We start from the raw sequence: 22,360 nt of genomic DNA, 5'->3' as shown, positions 1-22,360 counted from the left end.
ATGATGAGTGGGTAGAGCAACCTGAAGAAATGCTCAGTGGCTGAAGAGACCACTGAGCAATGAGGCAGCTAGGAAACCGGCTTTCCTGTGCAGGCCCTGAGCTGCAAAGTCCTTTCACAGCACAATGCAGTTCTTTAGGAAAGGACCAAGTCTCAGAAACTTGAGCTGCCTATTTCAGACCACTCCATTCCACTTCAAGATGAGAGAGGCTTTCACCATGGAAACTTCTGCACAGTCCCAGGGGAGAACATCTTAGATCAGCTAGGCAAAGGCCCGCCCGCCCTTTGCTGCTGCCGCCCGCTTCCCTGCCCTTTGCTGACAAAGACACATTTTAAACATCTCAAAGTTCTGGCCACCTATGAGAAAACATGGAAACCGTCCTATCTTGGTTTTAATTCTGATGCCTTCAGCTTCTTCCTGCTACTTACTAATAAATGAAAAGTTTGCATTAATTGGATATAGTTGCCATTACGTTTCAAAGGCCCATCTGTCAAGGTTTAGCCCAGAGGCATTTTTCACAACCAAGTGTTAATCAAATCACTGGTATAGCTGAAAATAGCTCTCTTACCATAAAGTCACCTGCTTAGAAACAATCCAGTCATTAAGGGCTTTATAATATTTAAAGGCAGATTGAAGGCAAATGATTAAAACATGTACTTTAAAAAAAAAAAAGAACCCTGTAACTAGGGGGGTTACACTGCTGCCTGTGATGTACTCAGAAGCCTGCCTTGCTTTTTCTCCCACCACCTTATGACTAAAAGCCTCTAGAGAATGCTGTCAGCGAGGAGAGCACGCCTCCAAGCCACAGCGTGAGGGGAGCCCACACCTCTCTGTGTAATGCTGTCTTTGTATTGCAAAAAGCACAGGTATCAAATGATAACAGATAAGCTTTGATTTGTATATAAAAGTGTGGGCTCTGTACAGGAAAGAAAATGTAAAAAATAAAAAGTACCTAGATGTGATGCCAAGGAGGATCCGGCAGCTCCTGTGAGGCCCCCTTGTCCATGTTATTGTTAAGAAGCTGCAGTTGATTGCTGTCTCTGACTGCAGTTATTATGAGCTGATAAATTATTTGCATTCAACTACAATCACACCAGCCTCCTTCTGAAACCCACACAAAGAACCTTGAATCAGAGCCCTGTTTTGTTTTGGAGAAGGCTTCCTCCCCCCCCCCCCCAACCCCTGGTTTGTTTTCTTGTTTCTAAAGAAAAGGTCATTTAGAAAGCTACAGCAGAGTCGTACAGATTAAATAAATTAGCAATGAGCATGAAAGGAAACAAAGAAAAATACAGCTAGCTATAAAAATGGTATTTCTGCAGATAGGGCAAATAAAGGAAAAGTTTGTCAATTTATCCATTGAAAGTCTCTCTTCTGTAGCATTATGTAAGTGTCATAAAAAATAATTAAAAAAAAAACATCTGCAGCAGGCTGAACTGGGACATATGAGGACTCACAACTGAGCTTCCAAAACTTAAATATCTCAAAGCACTTTTTTGCTTATAGCAAATAAAACAGAGAGCTGCAGATGCCTCCTCATCTGTGTGTAAATGAAAGCGGGGCCCTGTGAGTAGTTAGTATTCTTAGAACTGCTGAGAGCCAGTTTATTCAAATTAAATCAAAGCCAATCTGTATCTGTACAAAAATAATGTTCTCAGGGCTCTGACTCTCTAGACGCTACAGAGCTGCAGTATTCTCCCTCCATAGCTCCCTCTGACATAAAGAAGTGAAAATCAGAGCCGGGCAGACTGAAACCACTTCAGAGGGATTCAGGAAAGGAGGTTCAAAGGAATCAAAATAGCCCATCTCACCAGCCCCCTGTTATGGAGCAGGGGTGGGTTCTGCTCTGCCCCAGTCTTTGTGTTCCCACAGCACGCACATCTTGAAATCTGTCTGTGTCTGTCCTTTCTCCCTCTTCCCTGCTCCATACTGTGAACTCTAATGGTAGGAACTAGGTTTATTTTAGCCTGGTATAGTGTCTGTTGACCTGAAAAGTATCTACAGTATGTAATGGCGCCTAGATGTCAGTCCTCACTAACTTGAACGACATATCTTAGTGAAGGCTGGAGGCAGCTCATTTGGTAAGATGCCCACTGCACAAGCACAGAGACCTGAGTTCAGAGCCCAGGACCCATGAAAAAGCCAGGGGCAGTAGCTGGGGTCTTTAGCCCCAGATCTGGAGGGGTGCTGGCGGAGAGTCATGAACATCCTTGAAGCTCTCTGGCCAGCCAGCCTAGTCTGATTAACTTATGTTCTGGCTCAGTGAAAGGTTCTTTCTCACAAAAATATAGTAAGGCCAGGCATGGTGGTACTCAGGAGGCAGAGGGAGCAGATCTCTGTGAGTTTGTACTCCTGGCCCACATAGCAATTTTCAAGCCAGCCAGGGTTACATAGTGATGACCTTATCTAAAATATATATAAACTATGTAGAGAGGATCAAAAAGACACCCTGGATCAACTTCTGGCCTTTACCTGCATAAGCACACATGCATATATATCCATGTGCACATACATACACATCCCACACCAAAAAATAAAATTAAGAAAAATAAATATCTTAGGGAACTTATTAAAAATGCAGCTGGTAGGGACACAGGGCTGTATTTCTGTAATAGAATACTTGCCTAATGTGCTAGAGACCTTGAATCCAATTCCCAGTACTTGAAAAAAATAATTGAAGCTTCCAACTATGACAAAACACCCCCAAAGAGCCAAGGATTACAAATACCAGCAAAGTGCAGCTCTATGGAGTACTGACATTTATGTCCCCTTATCCAGTACATACACACAGCTTCAGTTGGCTTTATTTTCATGACATATATTTTGATACATTGTTCTTTATCCTATACTTTCACTTTCAAGTCTCATAATTTATGCAGTCTACTGACAAAAATAAAAATCTGGATAAGTTGTAAAGGTTCCTGACCACTAATTATCTATTATGGACTCTAGAAACACAAAGAGATTGCTGTCTGTCTCTATGAAATGATATCGTTTCTGGGTTGAGTCAAAAGAAAGTAGTTCCAAGATTGATTCTAGGCAGGGCAGCAAAACATGCCATGTGTGTCTGTCTCCGACCCATGACAGCTCTGGAAGCCTGTAGTATACAGGGGCTTTCACCTTCTACCGTTTCTTCCCCACTGATGGAGGCAGCCATGCTGCAAGCACTTCCCACAGAAGTACAGAAGGGTGGAGGCAGCTCAATCAAAGCAGCTTGGGAAAGGAAAGGAGAGAGCACTTGCCAGAGAAAAGCTCTAGGGACAGACAAGAAAACTTTTGCTTCTGCCTTGCCCAGCCTGGGTAAATAATCCTCTCTAGCTCTGCTTTCCTGAGCTGAGAGGCCGAGCATCCACCCTTTAACCTTACAGAAGGAACAACATTAAAATCCACCTTGTTATTTGGAAAGCACCTTGTGAGAAATGTCAGCGTGCAGATTCTGAGCACACCCTGGGGAGCACAGCAGAGGGCAACTCTGAAAGCCAAGCCGCCAGGAGCTGGTGGAGGGGAGCACGCAGGGAGAGGGAAGCTCAGCTGCTGCAGTGCAGACTTAGGATGGCACACTACAGGCCAGATGTCGCAGGCTGGCCCTTCAGGGGACAGATTGCTCCATTTCATGGCTCTGGAGTGCCTATCTACAAGGCAGCCTCATTTATTCTGATTAAGACACCTTCACACTGGCAGGCACATTTCCAAAGCCTCCAGCTGACTCCAGTTGCTTTTGGTCAATAAACAGTGAGTTGTGGGGTAGAGGGCATTTTTAACAGGTAGAGAGCAGTTCCCTTAAAACTGTAAAACCTGAATCAGAAATGAACATGTTTATCTCAACTCAAAAGCGCTGTGCACTAGAATCAAAACATAACATCAAGTCAGCTGGAAGAACGTTCCTAAAACACGTCTGCTGAGTGAGTTTTCAAGGGGGAACCAGGCAAGATACTCCAGCACCTTCTTCAGGGACAGAGGCTCCAGAGCTTCAAACCGGTCTTTAGCCAGGGTCGCTCTTTTAATGCTGTTCCTTCTACTTCACACTCCTTAGACAAAGTCAGGGCTGTTTAACTCCCCATTCAAGGGCGATTCCTTCTTATCTTACAGTACTGTCTACTTTCCCTTTGTGACTGACAGGGAGGTTCAGGATCCTGGAGATCTTCACCTGAGTGACAAGCTTGAACCGAAAGGACAAGAACACCCTGATGCAGGTAAGACCTTTGAGTACTGATTGACTGTTCTATCCAGTGCCCAAGAAAGGAATCATCTACATGGAACAAGGACTATAGCTATAATGCCTGCTCTGTCTGTCCAGATAAATACGCTCAGTGCTGACTTGGGATGCAGACTACTCAAGGTGAGAGTAAGTTGGCTTGAAAGACAACCCAGGGTCTGCTGCATGCTAGGCAAGTGCTCTACCACTGACATGTATCTCCAACCTGTTTGCTTTTTGATGTGCCACATGATTCATGAGGCCTAGAACTCCCCACCAACCCCAACTCCCCATTAACCCCTCAGCCTTCTGAGGAAAGTACATGCAAATGTTATCACCTCAGGCCTCTATCCCTTTTTTTTTTTTTTTTTTTTTTTTGGTTTTTTTGGATATGATTTTTTTTTTTTTTTTTTGAGACAGGGTTTCTCTGTTTAGCCCTGGCTGTCCTGGAACTCACTCTGTAAACCAGGCTGGCCTCGAACTCAGAAATCTGCCTGCCTCTGCCTCCCAGAGTGCTGGGATTACAGGTGTGCACTACCACCAGCAGGGCTTATCTACATAATTCTTAGCAAAGTATTACGGCTAGTATACTCAAAGTACTAATCAAGTTAGTATGATTACCAAGGCATCAAATTGCTCAGTCTCAGCCTAGGCATGCCAGGTCACAGCTTTAATCCAAGCAGTAGGTATGCAGAGGCAGGTGGGTCCGTGAGTTAGAGGTCAGCCTGGTCTAGAGCAGTTCCAACCAGGGTGACGAGTGAGCCCTGTCTTATGGTAACAATAACAGCAGCAGCAGCAGCCAGGTTCCCACCTCCTACAAATCCACAGAGTATGCTGTGCTGTCACAGTCAGTACTCTACCCCGAGACCATAAGGAAACTTCAAACTCCCCATTGTTCTTTTCCCCCCAATGTATGGGTATCTTCCCTGAATGTATGTATGTATGTATGTATGCCTGTGCACCATGCGCATGCAGTACCCAAGGAAGTCAGAGGAAGATGTTGGATCACCTGGGACTGGAGTTACAAAACCACTGTGTGAGTTGCTGGGAATGGTACCTAGAAATGCAGTACTCTTTTTGAGACAGGGTTTCTCTGTGTAGCCATGGCTATCCTGGAACTCACTCTGTAGACCAGGGAGGCCTTGAACTCAGAAATCTACCTGCCTCTGCCTCCCATGTGCTGGGATTAAAGGCGTGTGCCATCACTGCTTGACCTGGAAAAGCAGTACTCTTAACAACTGATAAGCTATCTCTCCAACTTCAAACCCCTAGAATTCCTTGAAAAGAGAATTTCCATTCCCCAGAGACGTGAAAGATAGCATTAGAAAGTAGGCTGGCTGAGGGCAGAGGCCAGCCTGTCACCATTGTATTTCTAATGTTTATAATAGCTGGCATTCAACAACTATGCTTGGAACAAAGGAAGGGACTAATTCTGCAATCTACTTCCAACACAAAATCGAAAAGTAATTCAGAATCAACTCCAGTCAAACACTCCCCTGAGCCACGCACCTGTACCCCCTGGCACATATCATCTGTGACCCCAGTGCTGAGCAGGCAAAGGCAGGATGATGGCAAGTTCTGAGGTAAGCTCGAGCAAGATAGCAATGCTGTCTCAAGAAATAAAAGCTACTGTCCTGAACAAGTGGCAGAGCCAGCACGGTGTAGCAGAGGCCTTTGCCAAGCACGGATGCATCATCACTGAGGGAAGGGAAGCAGGGTGGAGGCTACAGTTCCGGTATGGCAGCAGAGTGCAGTCATCCTCTGGAGGGAGAATAAGAGTAAATACGTGACCTTTGGTGCTCCTCAGAAACACACCACAACTGTGGAGAGGACCAATACAATTCATCCACTCATGGACTTGAACCGTGTTCAGCTTCAGTAGAAATGAATGAGGGTCTCCTTTATCTGACAATGCAGAAAGGCTGGCTGCCTGTGCATTATACTTATAACATAGAGACCAAGATTCCACTGGGCAGAGACTTCAACTGGCACAGATATCAAACTTTCTGCCGCTGGGTCACTCTAAAGTTAAATAAGACTTTCACCAGATTGAATCCCATATGAGAAAATATTGCTAAGATCTATTGAGTGAACCTAGAAGTAGGGCGAGCCCTTTGCATGAATATTTCTCATAACCCTCATAACAACTCCAAGAGGTGCTTCGCCCCCACTTTATAGATGGATAACCTGATGGAGCTTAGCAATTCCAAGCAGTCCATAAGAAGCCCAGGGCACATTCAGGCCCATCTGACTCTTGTATCCTTGCTCTTGGCTGAGGTGTACTTCTTAGTACTTATGAAGAGACAGGTAGTCAAGACTAATTTGTTTTTTGAGACAGGGTTGCCATGGCTAGCCTGGGACTTGATATGTAGACCAGTCCAGCCTTAAGTGCACAGAAATCTACCTGCCTTTGCTTCCCAAGTGCCCAGCAAGACCAATTCTTGTATCTTCTCTGAAACATATCCAGTACTATCTGCAGTCAACAGTAGCTATGGGCACTTCCTTACATGGGCTGACTCTTATTATAGAAGCCCCTAGATGGAGGATCAGAAAGATAGCTTAAATACCATACCCACTGGGTGTAGTGGTGCATACCTATAATCCCAATATTCAACTTTGAGGCCTGTCTGAGCTATGGGACTCATAGCCTTAACCTCCACCCCGACCTGCTCTGTCCCAAACACACACACACACACACACACACACACACACACACACACACGCCAAGCAGAGCCTAGGGCCTGGGGCTGTAGCCCAGTGGCAGAGTGGTAGAACTATGCTTATCATGTATATGACCCTGGACCCAATACTCATGCACACATTAAATAAACAAATAAGCAAAAGTAAACCAAGAGCCCATTAACTCAAATTCCTCAGCACTGCTCGGCTGGAAACGTGTATCTGGAGCACTGATCACATACACTCCTGAGCATATTCCAGAAGTTTCTGACACAATGCTTTAAATTAGCAGCTAATCTAAATATTGAGATTTTTAAAAAATCAACAAAACAGGCCAAAGGCTATGCCTTGACCTGCTATTGTATCATTGTTTTAAACTCCACTGCTGCTTTATTGTTCCTTCCCCTGAAAAGTCCCCAGAGAGAGTCCTCGTATACCGGCTCTAACTTGAGGTAGGTACGTCAGTTCCCCATCTCTCTTCACTTTCTAGCAAAAGTTAGTAAATAAGTTCATGTTGTGTTTGCACACTATTTCTAAAGGAGAAAGAAAACCCACCAAAAGTGCTGATTTCCAGGATGGATTGAAGATGATTGCCCCTCACTACAGAATGTCTAAGCTGCAGATAATGCTCTCCTGTCACCAGGACAGAGGCCAACTGAGGGAGCTCTGACCAGTCCCATAAACTTACATCAACTGAGTGAGCGATGTGACAGGATCCCTTAGCCTTTCTCATGTCAGCTGGCTGAACTCTGGAATGGAAAGACTTGCATGGGTTGTGCTAGCAGCCAGAAAATTCCCCTTTCCCCCAGATGCCATGTACTCAAGTCATTACCCTACAATCTAAAGAGACAGATTTAGGATTAATAATTTATTACCTTCCTGTACTGCAATGTAGTTAAGAATATAGGACAATTTGGCAGGAGAAAGTTCCTGCTGAAGGCTCATTGCTGGAAGAGATATTCTATTAGTCACCCACCTCAAACTGGGTGCCCAGCACATGGAAGATGATAAAGGGGGGGGCACCTCAAAGGGTTCCCAAAAATGCTTTTCCAAGAAAATAAGACCAATTCGTGGTTAAAATATACCACAATCTTTACTTAAAAAGAAAAAAAAAGATATGACTTGCTCTTGTTGGCATAAGAAGACCACAAAGTACTGAAAAACAAAAAAAGCAATAGGAAGAAAGTGGGGTCAGGGCCAAGAGCTGCCTTCAGCGCTCGTGCCTTCTACCAGAACACTCGACGTTCAGGACACTTATCTGGGCTCACGAACGCAAGCACAAAAGAACAGAAAGGCATCTGAAGAGGAAGAGGCCTCTTGCTAAGCCTGGAGCCATCTTTGTGTAACGTCTGCAGATGGCTTCTGAGATTGTTAATCTCTCCATGCAGAACTTCATACTGATTAGAATACAGTTAAGGAACACAGAGATCAAAATATTATCTTTGCAATGCGAGTGATTACAGTGGCTGGAGAATATGGCAGGGATGTGTACCCACGACCTTTCTTCCGCTTTCCACACTGAATTACATTACTCAATGGGGCAAATGCAGGGTGTCCTGGGAGAAGCAGACCAGCTAGAGCATGGCCGGGCAAGAAGCCCTCGAGACAACAGAACTGTTACCTACTATACGTTAATGTATTAGAGAGGTTAGCCTGAATAAGGCAGTTTCATGGAGCAGACAGATATACACAGTCGAATGATCATAATAGACTCCTGTTCCTAATCAGGTTGGAGAACTCACCACCCCACCATAACCAATATCCACCTACAGAATATACCATAACCACTACCTAGTACACAGAATACACCATAACTGCCATCTACCATACAGAATATCTGTGACCACCAGCAACGTAAGACTGCAGTCCTAAGAGGAGGAAAGACCCTCCTTGAAATGACCCCCATGAATACCCAGTTCTCAGGTTAAGAACAGTTTCCCTGCTGTAGCACAGAAAGCTGTAATCTAAGCAGGGAGAGGAGACTTGCTGATGTTGGACAGCATGGACATTTAGACATTTAAACATTTGGCTAACATTTGAGGAAGTTGCTGTAAAAGGATGGGGTGAGGCAGCAGTCTAGTGAGAACCAGTCAGTGGTAAGGGCTGCACTGCAAACCCACAGAGTAGTATCACCAGGTGCTTACCAGATGAGGAATGACAACAGGATGAAGAAGGAAACAGAATCATTAAGGGTCAAGCAGTGCTGGGGGAGGAGGCAGACACATGCTGGAGCTTGGCCCTGCTAGTGTTGAACAATTAACACCATCTACCAGTGGAGACACAAAAAAGACTTGCCTTAAGGGTAAGACCCTTCCCAAAGCCTAACACTACAGCATAGGATTCAGGGCGCACAGAGAGCTACCCAGCCATCACAAGAACTTCACAAGGAGTTCAGAGTAGAAGTCTCAGGGGATCTGAAAGAAACTTATGTTTATGTGATTCAGAAAACATTAGGCAGAAGGATAATGACACATGCCGCAGAATGGAGCATAAAAACATGATATGAATGATGATCTTTTGATATGGAGGAGGAAAGAAATAGAGAATGACTCAGAAATCTCTACCTCAGAATATGGGTGGAGATGCTCTTTTTATGTTTATAGGGAATAAAGGGGAAGAAAGAGAAGAAAAGCTCTGGCTTCCGTTTTGACACATTAACTTAACAGGAGTTATGAGGCATCCAGCTGAGGATGTGTGACATACAGGTGGCTGGGTAGTTTGGTACTCAGCAGTGACAGATCTGGGAGTGGTAATCACAGTTATCAACCGAGAGGATGACTGAGCCTGCTAAGTGCAGGCAAGAGTGGGGATGAAGGAACAAAGCCCTGAAGAACAAATCATTTAAGAGAAGCTGGGAGGGGCTGAGGGGGAAGTAATTGAAAAGAACAGAACATCAACAAAGAGGGCAAGGAAGATGGGGTCTGTATAGCCCTGGCTGTCCTGGAACTCACTCTGTAGACCATGGTGGCCTCAAACTCAGAAATCCACCTGTCTCTGCCTCCCAGAGTGCTGGGATTACAGGCGTGCGCCACCACCACCCAACTGCTCCAAGACTTTTTTAAAAAGGCTTATTTTATTTATTTTTGGGAGGGAAGGTTTTTGAGACAGGGTTTCTCTGTGGAGCCCATGCTATCCTGGACTTTGCTTTGTAGACAAAGATGGCCTTGAACTCACAGAGCTCCACCTGCCTCCTCCTCCTAAGTGCTGGGATTAAAGGAGTGAGCCACCACTGCCAGGCTGTTACCTTATTTTTAATTATGTATATTTGTGTCTTTGTGAGTGTGTGCACTTGAGTGCAGGTGCCCAGGAGTTCCAGAGGCATCAGAGCCCCAGGAGCTGGAATCACAGGTGGTTGTGAGTAGCTAAGTGCTGGCAACTGATCTTGAGTTCTCTGGAAGATCAGTAAGTTCTCTTAGCCATGGAGCCATCTCATCGCCTTACGGCAGACCTCACGTAAGAGGGTATATGAAGGTCTCCAAGTAGGAAGGTCACCATCACCTTAGAGAAACCCAAGATGTATATAGAAGCCAAAACTCACTGGATCAGAAGAGGACAGAAAAAGGGAGAGAGAGAGCAAAGAGAGCCTGCCCAATCAAGAAATGGCAATGGAGAGCTGCCCCAAAGCAGAACCTGTGGCAATAAAACCCATGGGATGAGTAAGTGAACTAAGGAATTCCCACCTACTGGGTTGTTCCATTATCCTTTTCACTGTGTCTGCCTGTCTGCAAACTGAATTTGTACTAGACCCAAAGAAAGTTCTTCTCCTCCATGAAGTCCGCCCTGATTTTTTGATCTCCAGTAACCTACTCTATTATTTGTAAAATAAATAAATAAATAAATAAATAAATAAATAAATAAATAAATAAATAAATAAAAGAGGGTTGGTGGTGACTAGCCTGTGAGAGGCCCTGGGCTTGATCCCACTGCTGACAGAGGAGGGAGAAGCCAGATAACGAGGGCTGCTGAGAGGAAGACAGAGGAGTTAGAACTGTGCAAAGGGCCGTAGCTGCCTGTAGCTGCCGTAGAGAAAAGGGAAGGCTGTAGATAAGGAGTAGGTAAATAGACAGAGAAGAGCTACTGGACCAGTAAATAACTCCACTCCTACCTTAACGTGCAAGAAAGTGATAAACATGTTGTGTATAAACGTTCAGGACACCATTACTTAGACAAAAAGTAGAAACCTCTGATGTCCACCAGCTAATGAACAGATTTGTCAAGTCAAGGCTGGAGGTATACCTGGGCAGTTAAGAGCATTTACTGCTCTTGCAAAAGACCAAGATTCAGTTCCCAGCATCATCCACATGGTATCTTACAATCATTTGCAACTCCAATTCCAAGAGATCCAAGAGTGTCTCCTGACTTTGGTGGTTATCAGGCAGGTGCACATACATGATTGCAGGCAAAACATTAACACATATAAAACAAAATTAATAGATGGGAGGGGGATGGAGAGATGACTCAGCAGTTAAAAGCACTGACTGCTCTTCCAGAGGACCCAGGTTCAATTCCCAGCACCCACACAGTAGTTCACAACCATCTGTAATTCCAGTTCCAAGGGTTCTGACCCCTCTTCTAAACTCTGAGGGCAATGGACACATGTGCATACACATAGTGCACATCTATACACACAAAATTAAAGAAGATCAAGGCTATCCTTAGCCAAATTGCAAGTTTGAGTCCAGCCTGAGCTACATTGAATCCTATCCCAAAGAACAATAAATAAATGGATAAAAGCTGTAAGAGAAAAATGCTCACTCATTTACAAAGACAAACATATCAGAATATAAGACCACTTAATAGAAACCCTTGCAAGCAAACAAAACAACATTTAGTGGTATATTTTAAACCCTGAAAGTAAACAATTCCCAATCAAAATTTCTATATACAGCAAAGCTGATGGAGAAACAAGGACCTTTTGAGAGAAATAGAAACAGAAGTAATTCATGGCTGCCAAGCCAGCACTGAAGAAGACACTTAAAAGAACCCTAGGGCTGGAGAGGTGGCTCAGCGGGTAAGAGCACCGACTGCTCTTCCAAAGGTCCTGAGTTCAAATCCCAGCAACCACATGGTGGCTCACAACCATCCGTAATGAGATCTGACGCCCTCTTCTGGTGTGTCTGAGGACAGCTACAGTGTACTTACATATAATAAATAAATAAATCTAAAAAAAAATGGTTTAAAAGAACCCTAAACATGAAGGATAAAGGAAGTGCCAACCAAGAAGGCACAGTTAGGAATGTCACAAGAGGGCTGTAACTTAGCTACCAAGAGAACAACCAACAAGCATATAGCAATTAGCAGATGTCTCTCAGTAACCCTAAGTGTAAATGGTCTTAACTTTCCAATTAAAAGACGCATGCTAGCCTACTGGATTAAAAAATATGATCTAAACTGGGAGTGGTGGTGCACACCTTTAATCCCAGGACTCAGGAGGCAGAGGTAGGTAGGTCTCTCTGTGCTTGAGGCCAACCTGGTTTACAGAGTGAATTCCAAGAAAGCCAGGGCTATACAGAGAAACCCTGTTTCTTTTTCTTTTCTTCTTCTTCTTCTTCTTCTTCTTCTTCTTCTTCTTCTTCTTCTTCTGTTGTTGTTGTTGTTGTTGTTGTTGTTGTTGTTGTTTGGATTTGGATTTGGTTTTTTTCTAGACAGGGTTTCTCTGTATAGCCCTGGCTGTCCTGGAACTCACTCTGTAGACCAGGCTGGCTTCGAACTCAGAAATCCGCCTGCCTCTGCCTCCCAGAGTGCTGGGATTACAGGCATGTGCCACCACTGCCCTGTGAACCCCTGTTTCAAAACAAACAAAACCAAGATCCAAGTATCAGTGTCTCTTAGAAACACATCTCATTGGCAACAATATCTACAAACTGTGTACTAAAGGATGGAAGTCAAGTACCAAGCAAATAAAAGCCAAAACCAAGCTGGCACACTTGGTTTACAACTGATAAAGTAGACATCAAACCAAAACTAAGAATCATTTCGGCTTTTTGTTTTTATTTTTTTGATGAGGTCTCTCTATGTAGCCCTAGCTATCCTGGAACTCCCCCCTAGCTGGCTTCAAACTCACAGAAATCCATCTGCCTTTGCTGGGCACTGAGACTAAAGGTATGCACCACTATACCCAACTAGAAAATATTTTTTTATGCTTAGTCATTTTTATTGGATATTTTATTTATTTACATTTCAAGTGTTATCCCTTTCCCAATTTCCCCCTCCTTATCCCTATCCCATCCCCTCCTTAGAAAATATTTTTAAAGGCTACTACATATTAAAGAAATAATTAAGAGGACATAAAAATCATAAATTGCATACAACAAATATTGGGGCTTCCAATTTAAAAAACAAACCATAATGGACATGGAAGGACAGATCTTGACATAGGAACAGTAGGTGACTTCATATCTCACTCATAAAACATAGGACATCAAGAACCAGCAAGATGGCCCAGTGGATAAAGGAACCTGCCACCAAGCCTGATGACCTCAGTCTGATTCCTGGTATCCATGTGGTAAAGGAAGTCCTCTAACTTCTACATCAACACTGGTATACATGTGCACACACAAGCACACACACACAAAATACATGTAACCAACAACCAAAAATAGGTTATCCAAATCAATAATGAAACTTCTGAGGGCTGGAGATGTAGCTCAGTTGGTAGGGTGCATGCCTACCACAAGGGTTAGAGTCCCAGCGCTGCACAAACCAGGCAGGGTGACACATGTTGGCAATCCCAGCACTTAAGACATGGGGACAGGGGGATCCAAAGTTCAGGGTCATCCCCAGCCTCACACTGAGTCAGACACCAGACTAGGATACATAACCTGCCAACAAAACTAATAGTCATTTTCTTATTCAAAACCTGTTTAACATGTGACTTCCCCCATGAAAAATAAATAGGAGTTCAGGTATTTTTTATATAAACAGCTCAATGAAAAATATAAAACAAAATAAACTTCAGAGTTAATCTACACAATAAATCAAGCAGACCTAATAGACATTTTCAGAATGTTCTATCCAAAAGCAAAATAAAAATTCTTCTCAGTCAATCAGTGGAACTTTCTCTAAAATAGGTCATAAAGCAATTCTTAAGAAATGCAATAGAAATAAAAAAAAAAAACCTTCCATCTTAACACAACATAGTGAAATAAAACTTGAAATAGTCAACAAGAAAACCACAAGTATTATATAAGATCCTAAAGACTGTACACAGACTCTTGGGTCACTAAAGATGTGAGAGAGGAAATTTAAAAGTTTCTAGAAGCAAATGAAATGAGAACACAACTTACAGAGCCTTTGGGATTTAGCAAGGCTGTTCTAAGAGGAAAGCATATAGCCAAGAGTGCTTATGTTAAAAGACCACAGACATCACAAATAAATTATTTAAGTTCTTAGAAAAACAAGAACCATCCTAATCCAAAAGTAATGGGCAGGAATAAATAATAAAGGTCAGGGAACATGGAGAACCAGCCGGTGCCTATCAAGAGACAAACGGACACAGATAATGAGGTGCACGTACAACCGAGCTTTGTTCAGCCACAATTCCAGGAAAGTGGACAGAACTGAAGAGCATCACGTCACCAGACTCAGAAAGGCAAGTGCCATCTGTTTTCTCATGAGGAGTCTAGGTTTTATATATGTAATATGTATTATATATGCTATATGTAGTATATGAAAAGGTTATAATGAAACTCATTCTGTACACTAGAATAACTAATAAAAAAAAAAACTTAAAACGTTGGATTAGCAAGATGGCGTGGTAGGGTACGACTTAGCATGCAAGCCTGACAACCTGTATTCGGTTCCCAAAAGCCATGTAAAGATGGTTAGCAGTGAAGCAACTCCACACAGTTGTCCTCTGCCCTCCATAAGTATGCCAATGGTATGCATGTGTTCATATGTAAGCATCACATACACACACCAAAAAAAAAACAATTTTTAAATTAAGTATTACATCATATTTGCTTTTTATTGATGCCTTTGAAATTTTTGTTTTGAGCTTCTTCTATTCACGTATATATATATATATATATATATATATAATATTATTTGATATAATATATCAATAAATAAATACAGGCTACGGCTTCAACTTTTTTCTAGAGTATGAAATATAATAAAATGTAAACCAGGTGTGGCGGCTCATGCTCATGATCCCAGTGCTTGGGATCATAAGACACCAGCTGCTGCAAGTCCAAGGTTATCTACTCAGTCCTAGGCTAGCCTGGGCTACAAAAGCTAGACCCTGTCTGTTTCAAAGAAACCCCAAACCAGAGCTGAGCACATAGCTCAGTAACAGAGCATTTACCTATCATGCACAAGCACTGCAGAAAGAACAGGAAATGAAGAGAGTGGAAGAGAGAGAATGTGACCCAGGCCTGCTGGCACAGGCTTGTAATCCTGGGAGTCTTTAGAAGCTGAAGCCAGGGCTGGAGAAATGGCTCAGTGGTTAAGAACCCTGACTGCTCTTCTAGAGGTTTTGAGTTCAAATCCCAGCAACTACATGGTGGCTCACACCCATCTAGGGACAGTGTACTCACATACATGAAAGAAAGGAAGAAAGGCAGAAGCTGAGCCATGGTGCTCAAAGCCCAAGGACTCCCTGGGCTACAGAGGACAGTCTATGAACAGCCTGTCTAAGAAAGACGGAAACTGAGCCTCCTGGGCATGGCAACGGCTCTCCTTGTGACCTGGCCACTCCCGACCTCTTCAGGAACTGCACTGAGCATCCGAATCAGCATCTGCATCCTCTACAGCTCTGCTCTGAGTACCCATTGCCTTGGAAAACCTCCTGCGACCTTCAGGTTCAACTTTCAAAACTGCTCAGGTATCGGCTTCTTGGAAAGGACTTCTGCCTCTCCTTTTCTCTGTCAGTGCAAAGCTGCTCTGGTTCCGGGAACACAAGGCCTGAATCCCTCCATCTTTTCACTCCACATATAACAGAGTTTGTTTCGTTCATCAAACTTGCCATTTTTCCAGGACGGGGCTTTGGTGCATCTGGTGTTTTACTATTGCCTCATCTGGAGCCAGAGTCCCACTAAGTTCTCTAATAATTAACCAGGTATAAATATCCTTAGAGGCAGAAAATCTGGAGGTTTCCAGGGTTAACTGCCACCTTTAGCCTATAAGATCAGCCACCTCGGTGTAGAATTCTGAATTCAATTAGGTCTGTGGCCCATGCACACATAACTCTTCAGACACAGCCTTTCTTATTTGGGGATGTTGACACGGTTCAGAAGTCAATCCCTTTGGTTGCTTTCAAAAACATTCTAGCTCCTTAAGTCGTCTTTGTAGACCTCTCTCTCCCCTCATTATATTGCTTTCACAGTTTAAGGATAATCCCCTACTGCTTATGTAGTATTCAGCCTACAAATACTTTTATAGTACATTTATATGCCAAATTTAATACTTGCTTAGAATACCTCACATAAGCAATAAGGGCCAAATTCCTGCTCTTAAGAAGTTGACTAACTCCTGAGGAATTTCCAAGTTTTTAGGAGAATCTCACATTTGTTTCCAAATGATAATCACCAGGTCCAAAATGCTATTTTCAAACCACATAGCAGTAAAATTATACATAAAGCACTGACTCAGTAGCCCACAAGGAAGAAAGGGTAGCTTTTATCACACAAATCATGATCGCTCATTTCTATCTGTGGGCTTCACTACTGAATCCAAAGCAGAAATGAAAATGAGCCACCTAAATGAAGTCAGTGTGTACCTGAGGCTGTACCAAAGAGGGGTCAACTAGTAAGTGGTACCCAGGAGTGGCTGGTAACTTCAGAGTTCCCTTATTTTGTGTTATGTTTTCAGGAAGAATTCCTATAATCCATGAGATAAATGATAACAGATTAAAAAGCAAAATACCTTTTATCCAGGGGGAAAAAACTGTAAGTGCTCAGGCAAAAGCTGAGTATACACACGTACCGGGCACCAAACTCAGGGGGCCCGGACAGGGTTTCACCTAGGTCATTTTGTTGTTGCATTGCCTGGTAGATTTTCATCTCCTTATTTAAAAAGAGAGAGAGTAGCTGTTGTTCAAAAACAGTGGAAAACACAGAAGAATAAAAAGAGATCATAATAAACACCTGATTATATGTTTTATTTTAAATTATTTTCTATTATGTGATTTTTCTTCATTTCACACCATTAGAACCGTAGTAAACATATAGTCATCTTGTTTTTACCATTCATGTAGGCTGTCTCCCCATGTACTCATTCTTTTAAAGTAGGAAACATTGGGTAGTATCTGTCCTAGTTTCTTTTCTGTTGCTGTGATTAAAGAACGCCATGACCAAAAGCAACTCGGAGAGGGCAGGATTTATCTCAGTTTACAAGTTACAGTCCATCAGCAAGGGGAGCCTAGGCAGGAACGCAAAGCAGAAACCAAGGAGGAGAGCTGCTGCCTAGCTGGCTGCCTCGTTTGCTCCACTGCCTTTCCTGCACAGCTCAGGCCCACCTGCCTAGGGATGGCACCACCCATGGTGGGCAGGCCCCTTCTGAATCAGTCAGCAATTAAGAAAATCCCTCTCTGCATAGCCATAGGCCAAGCTGACAAACGTAACTCTAGTTGAGGGTCTCCCTTCCTAGGTGATTCTGGGTTTGAATCAAATTGACAGCTGAAAGTAATTATGACACTATCACATAAATATGTAAAAACATTACTGCTGGGTCATTGGGCAGGAGATAGCAATGTTTCAAAGTACAGAATAAACAAGTGTCAATGTTTACTCATATTTTCAACAACATTTTAAAGATATACTTAAGATAAACTTCTTTTGTTTCTGTTTTTGCATTTATTTATTTTGTTTGTGCATATATGTATGTGTGTGGGTATACATACATATGCCATACTGTGTATGTGTACACATATTCCAGTGTGTGGATGTACATGTACCACAGTGTGTGTGTGTGTGTGTATGTATATATGCTACAGTATGTATGTATGTATGTGCACATGTGCCATAGTATATGTGTATAGATATGTATGTGCCATGGTGAGTTTGTGTGTATATATGCCCATGTGCCACAGTGTGTGTGTGTGTGTGTGTGTGTATGTATATATGCTACAGTATGTATGTATGTATGTGCACATGTGCCACAGTATATGTGTATAGATATGTATGTGCCATGGTGAGTTTGTGTGTATATATGCCCATGTGCCACAGTGTGTGTGTGTGTGTGTGTGTGTGTACGTGTGTGTACCTGTGTGAAGGCTAAAGTCAGCTTGTAAGTCAGTTCCACTATGTAGTTTCAGGGATTGTCAGGCTTGCCAGCAAGTATCTATCTCTCTGGCCCAATCTCTTGGTTTTCTGAGACAAGGCTTCATTTTGGGTCCAGTCTGGCCTGGAACTCACAGGAGTCTTTCTGTTAAGAGACTACATTAAAGAGCCAGGTGTAGTGGCACACACCTTTATTTAATCCCAGAATTAGGAGGCAGAGGCAGGTGGTTCTCTGTGAGTTCAGAGCCAGTGTGGTCTATATATTAAGCTTTAGGACAGCCTGGGTTACCTCCAGAGATCCTGTCTCAAAACACACACACTCAAAAAAAAAAAAAAAAAAACAGAAAACAAAACAAAACAAAAGGTTACATTACAGGCCTGAAGCACATGCCTAGCTCTTTAGCTATACATACATATACATATACACATATCCATTTACATCATATACATGTTCATATACATACACACAAATGCCCACATATTAAAGCCAAGGTCTCACTATGCATATATGTCCATATGCACACATACATGTAAGGTACCCTCAGAGACCAGAAGCTGGCCACCTGAGCGAACCCAGGACCTCTGCAAGAGCAACAAATGCTCTTAGCCACTGAGCCACCACTCCAGTTCCTCTCAACTCACCCACCAAAAACAACTCTTTATTTTTTATAATTGTATTGCATGTGTGTTTGTTTGCATGTGTTTATGTAGACCACTTGTATGACTGGTTACCTGCAGAGATCAAACTAGGAAGTCAGATCCCCACAAGTGAAATTACAGAGCCAGCACACCACATGAGTTCTAGCAAACAAACCTGGGTCCTCATGAAGAGCAGCCTGTGCTCGTAACCACTGAGCCATCTCTCCAGCCCTGAAACTCTTAAAAGGGGAAGTCGAAGGATATGAACTCTTAGCCCTCCTGACATGTATGTCAAGCTGCTTTCCACTCACATCTTCTAGCACTCTTTGAGGGCAACCACATCTCCCTTAGTAGCACTGCTTTCTTTGCTTTGTTTGCAGTGTGGAGTTGAACCCAGTGCCTTTCACATACTGGTCAAGTGTTCTACCACCAGCCTATATCCCAAGCACCTAGATATTTTCAGTTAATCTTCATCAGGATAGATTAAAAATAATTTCTTATCTAAATCTGAAATTCCCCACAATTCTACTTGTAACCAAGTATAAGGGAAATTATTCATGTTCCTCCCCCGAACTCTGCATCTGTCCAATAACCAGCTTCATATCAAGGTTCTAGGGGGAAAAAAACCAAAAAACCTTTGATCCTCTAAGAATCACCAACAGTCAGAAGGAACTGTGGCAAAATGGAAGAAAACAAGCACTAAGCAAAGAGGCTGGGTTCGGGTCCTGCTCTGCCCTGTTGTAGCTATTGACTCTAGCCAAGTAACTTTGTTTCTCTGGGTCTCAATTTCCTTAGTAGAACAATGAGTGTAATCTATCTATTTCAGAATTATCATAAAAATTAAGTGAGAAGATATGCAATGTTCCTACGAGTCTGGTATGTGGTTGGTACACTTTCAAAGAAATGATTTTCCTAATGTCACAGTGCTAAATTAATTAATTAAAATTATCTCACACAAAATGATGCCCAGAATTAGCCAACAAAGCATCATTTGATATAAAAAATAAATATTTGGGTCAGCTTTCTATGTACTGCAACCTCCACCACTATAATCATGTAATCATAAGCTACTGCAAGACAGCAAAAACCCATAGTCAGTGCTACGAAAACTGCTAAATACAGTAATTACTTGATTCTCAAGAGCATGTCAACAACAGAAATCTTCAGAGCTGTCAGAGCACAAGCTGCGTAGTGAGCCATGACAGTGGTCTCCACAGCAGAAGGGTTTTGGTCTTTGGCCAGAAGAAAGGTGCACTCAGAAGTCCTCAGAGTGCTGCTTTCTCGCACTCCGTATCATATCAGCAAGAGAATGATAAAAGTAAAGACAGAGAGTGAACGTATTTTTAAATTCGGCTTTTGACATTTAGCCTTCTGGGCACTGATGCCTGGCCAGAGGCTCGAAGCAGGTGGGATAGTCTGAGAAGGACAGTTCCTCCTCTGTCAAGTCCATCAGCATGGCTCTCTTCTAAACAACAACGTGTGTGTGGAGCCAGTGAGATGGCTTAGCTGACCAAGTCTGACCACCTGAGTCTAATCCTCAGAATTTACACAAAGGTGGAAGGAGAGAATTAGCTTCCCAAAGCTGTCTTCTGATCTACACACACACAAGCCATCACTACATGTGCAGTCCTTTCAAATTAAAACAAATAAATGAATTTGTTAAAGTGGTAAGAATCCACCGACATGGTGGCTCATACCTTCAATCTTAACACTCAGGAGACGGAAACTGGCAGATCACTGTGAGTTTATGGCCAGCCTAGCCTATATATCCAGTTCTATGCCAGCCAGGGTTAACACAGTGACACTCTTTCTCATAAACAAACAACAAAGCAAAGTGTGCATTCCTCTAGGTAAGAAAGCCAAGCATCACTTACTAAACAGCTATGGCCACACAGTATTACATGATTTTACTATATTATCTCTCAGGTCAAGCTATGAGGCAGATCAGCAAGGTTTGTACAGCAAGGGGATCATGAGGTCAGGGCCAGCCTGGGCTACACAACGAGATCCCACTTAAAAAGATAGAAAGACTTCAGGTAATGTGGCCTAGGCCTTGACACTTAATCTGCCTCAGTAATGTGACAATGTCCAGCTCAGGACCCCAATCTATCCAACTCTATTTGTTTAGTTGTTTTGTTTTGATTTGTCAATCTACCTTTATAAAATGGCAAACTGAACACCAATTCTCCTTTATGAGAAAAAAACATCTAATTCATATCTTGATTCCAAAACAAACTGCTTGGGTATGGTGGCACTCAAGAGGCAGCCAGATCTCTGAGTTCCAGGCCAGTCTTGGCCTCTCTCTTTCTCTCTCTCTTTCTCTCTCTCTCTCTCTCTCTCTCTCTCTCTCTCTCTCTCCAAAAACCTGTCTTGGGAAAAACAAGCAAGCAAGCAAGCAAACAGACAAAAACAAACCCAATAAGTAAACACCCACCAAAATGATGGCCATTTATGTGAGCATGGCTTTCCTGCCTTCTGGAAGGTCCCTAAAACAAACCCATATATTCAGGCTGCTGTCTGTTTGGAAGGGGTGCGGGGTGGAAGAGGTTAAATCTTAAATCTCAGAAGTGATACCTGTTGCAGCCCACAGAGCGCTGAAGCAGAAGACCCTGTAAAGCAGGTACAGGCTTCTCAGCGGCCTCACTGATGTCTGCCAACAACATCCTGGCAAAACCCAGGAAGCGGGACTTGGCTTGACTCCCAGTCTCTTCTCCATGGCCTTCCAGAGAGGCGGAACCAGTACACTAGAAAGACAGAAAGAGAAGAAATTATATGCCAAGCAATTAATAATTGATTCCTGGAAATGTGGAATGCTAGAAAAATGTGACAGATCAGGAGAAAGAAAAATTTCAAGTGTGTCTTTCAGTGTTCATCCCTGCCAGTAAATTTCCAGCCTGAGCTTCAGCAGGGCCTATAATTATCAGTGTAACAACAGAACAAGGATATAGAAAATGAATCTGCTGTTGAAGTGATTTCATACCCCACTGTTGTCTAACGTCTGTGTGAGAATGGGAAAGAGCACCAACCTGGAAAAGCAGCTCTGATTTTCTACTTCAGCTTCTACGAACTGCCCTGTGATTTTGACCAAAGTACTTCGTTATCTATGGAGAGGTTGGACTTCCTCTAACTAATCCTGATTATACTGCCCAGCCTTGCTATAGTTTTTCAAGGTGATCCTCTTTAGGCTCAGCAAACACTGCCCAGTTTCCTACCACCCCCACCATTACTATCTTACAAATCTACCCAACTCACACTTTTACATCAATTTACACTTTTACAGTATCTGCCAGATCCAAGTCGTTTGCAATCCCTGTCTTAAGTTCTTGTATACTTTCCCCCATATGTGTAACTTGGGCACTGTGCTGGCTACTCTGTAATCTAGTAGCTGTAGGATGGAGGGGAGAGGAAAGAGGAGAACGACACTGATTTTCCAGAACTCTCTTCCCTCTCAGATAACAAGAGAAGTTGACAGGGTTCTAAAGAAACAATTCAAAAATCTGTTGACTAGGCATGGTATCTCATGCCTGAAGTCCTAGCTACTTGGAAGGCTAAGGTAGAACTGCTTAAATCCAGGACTTCAAGGTCATCCTAGAGAATATAATGAGACACTTTCTCAAAAAAATTAAAAATA

General features: G+C 42.9%; 1 protein-coding gene across 4 annotated transcripts in view; it reads right to left on the bottom strand.

Annotated features, from left to right (window-relative positions):
* The window catches only part of Kiaa0319l (KIAA0319 like), a 93,749-nt gene that overhangs the window by 68,978 nt on the left and 2,411 nt on the right, over window positions 1-22,360 (bottom strand). For all 4 annotated transcript variants that reach the window (XM_052177384.1, XM_052177385.1, XM_052177386.1 and 1 more), the window contains exon 2: window positions 21,304-21,473. In XM_052177384.1, coding sequence (XP_052033344.1) covers window positions 21,304-21,445 — 142 coding nt within the window. In that variant the 5' untranslated portion in view covers window positions 21,446-21,473. The remainder of the gene's footprint in view (window positions 1-21,303; window positions 21,474-22,360) is intronic.

Source organism: Apodemus sylvaticus, chromosome 3 (assembly GCF_947179515.1).
Source record: "Apodemus sylvaticus chromosome 3, mApoSyl1.1, whole genome shotgun sequence".
Taxonomy (NCBI): domain Eukaryota; kingdom Metazoa; phylum Chordata; class Mammalia; order Rodentia; family Muridae; genus Apodemus; species Apodemus sylvaticus.
Note: the sequence above shows the minus strand (reverse complement) of the source record. Positions and strands in the feature narration are given on the sequence as shown.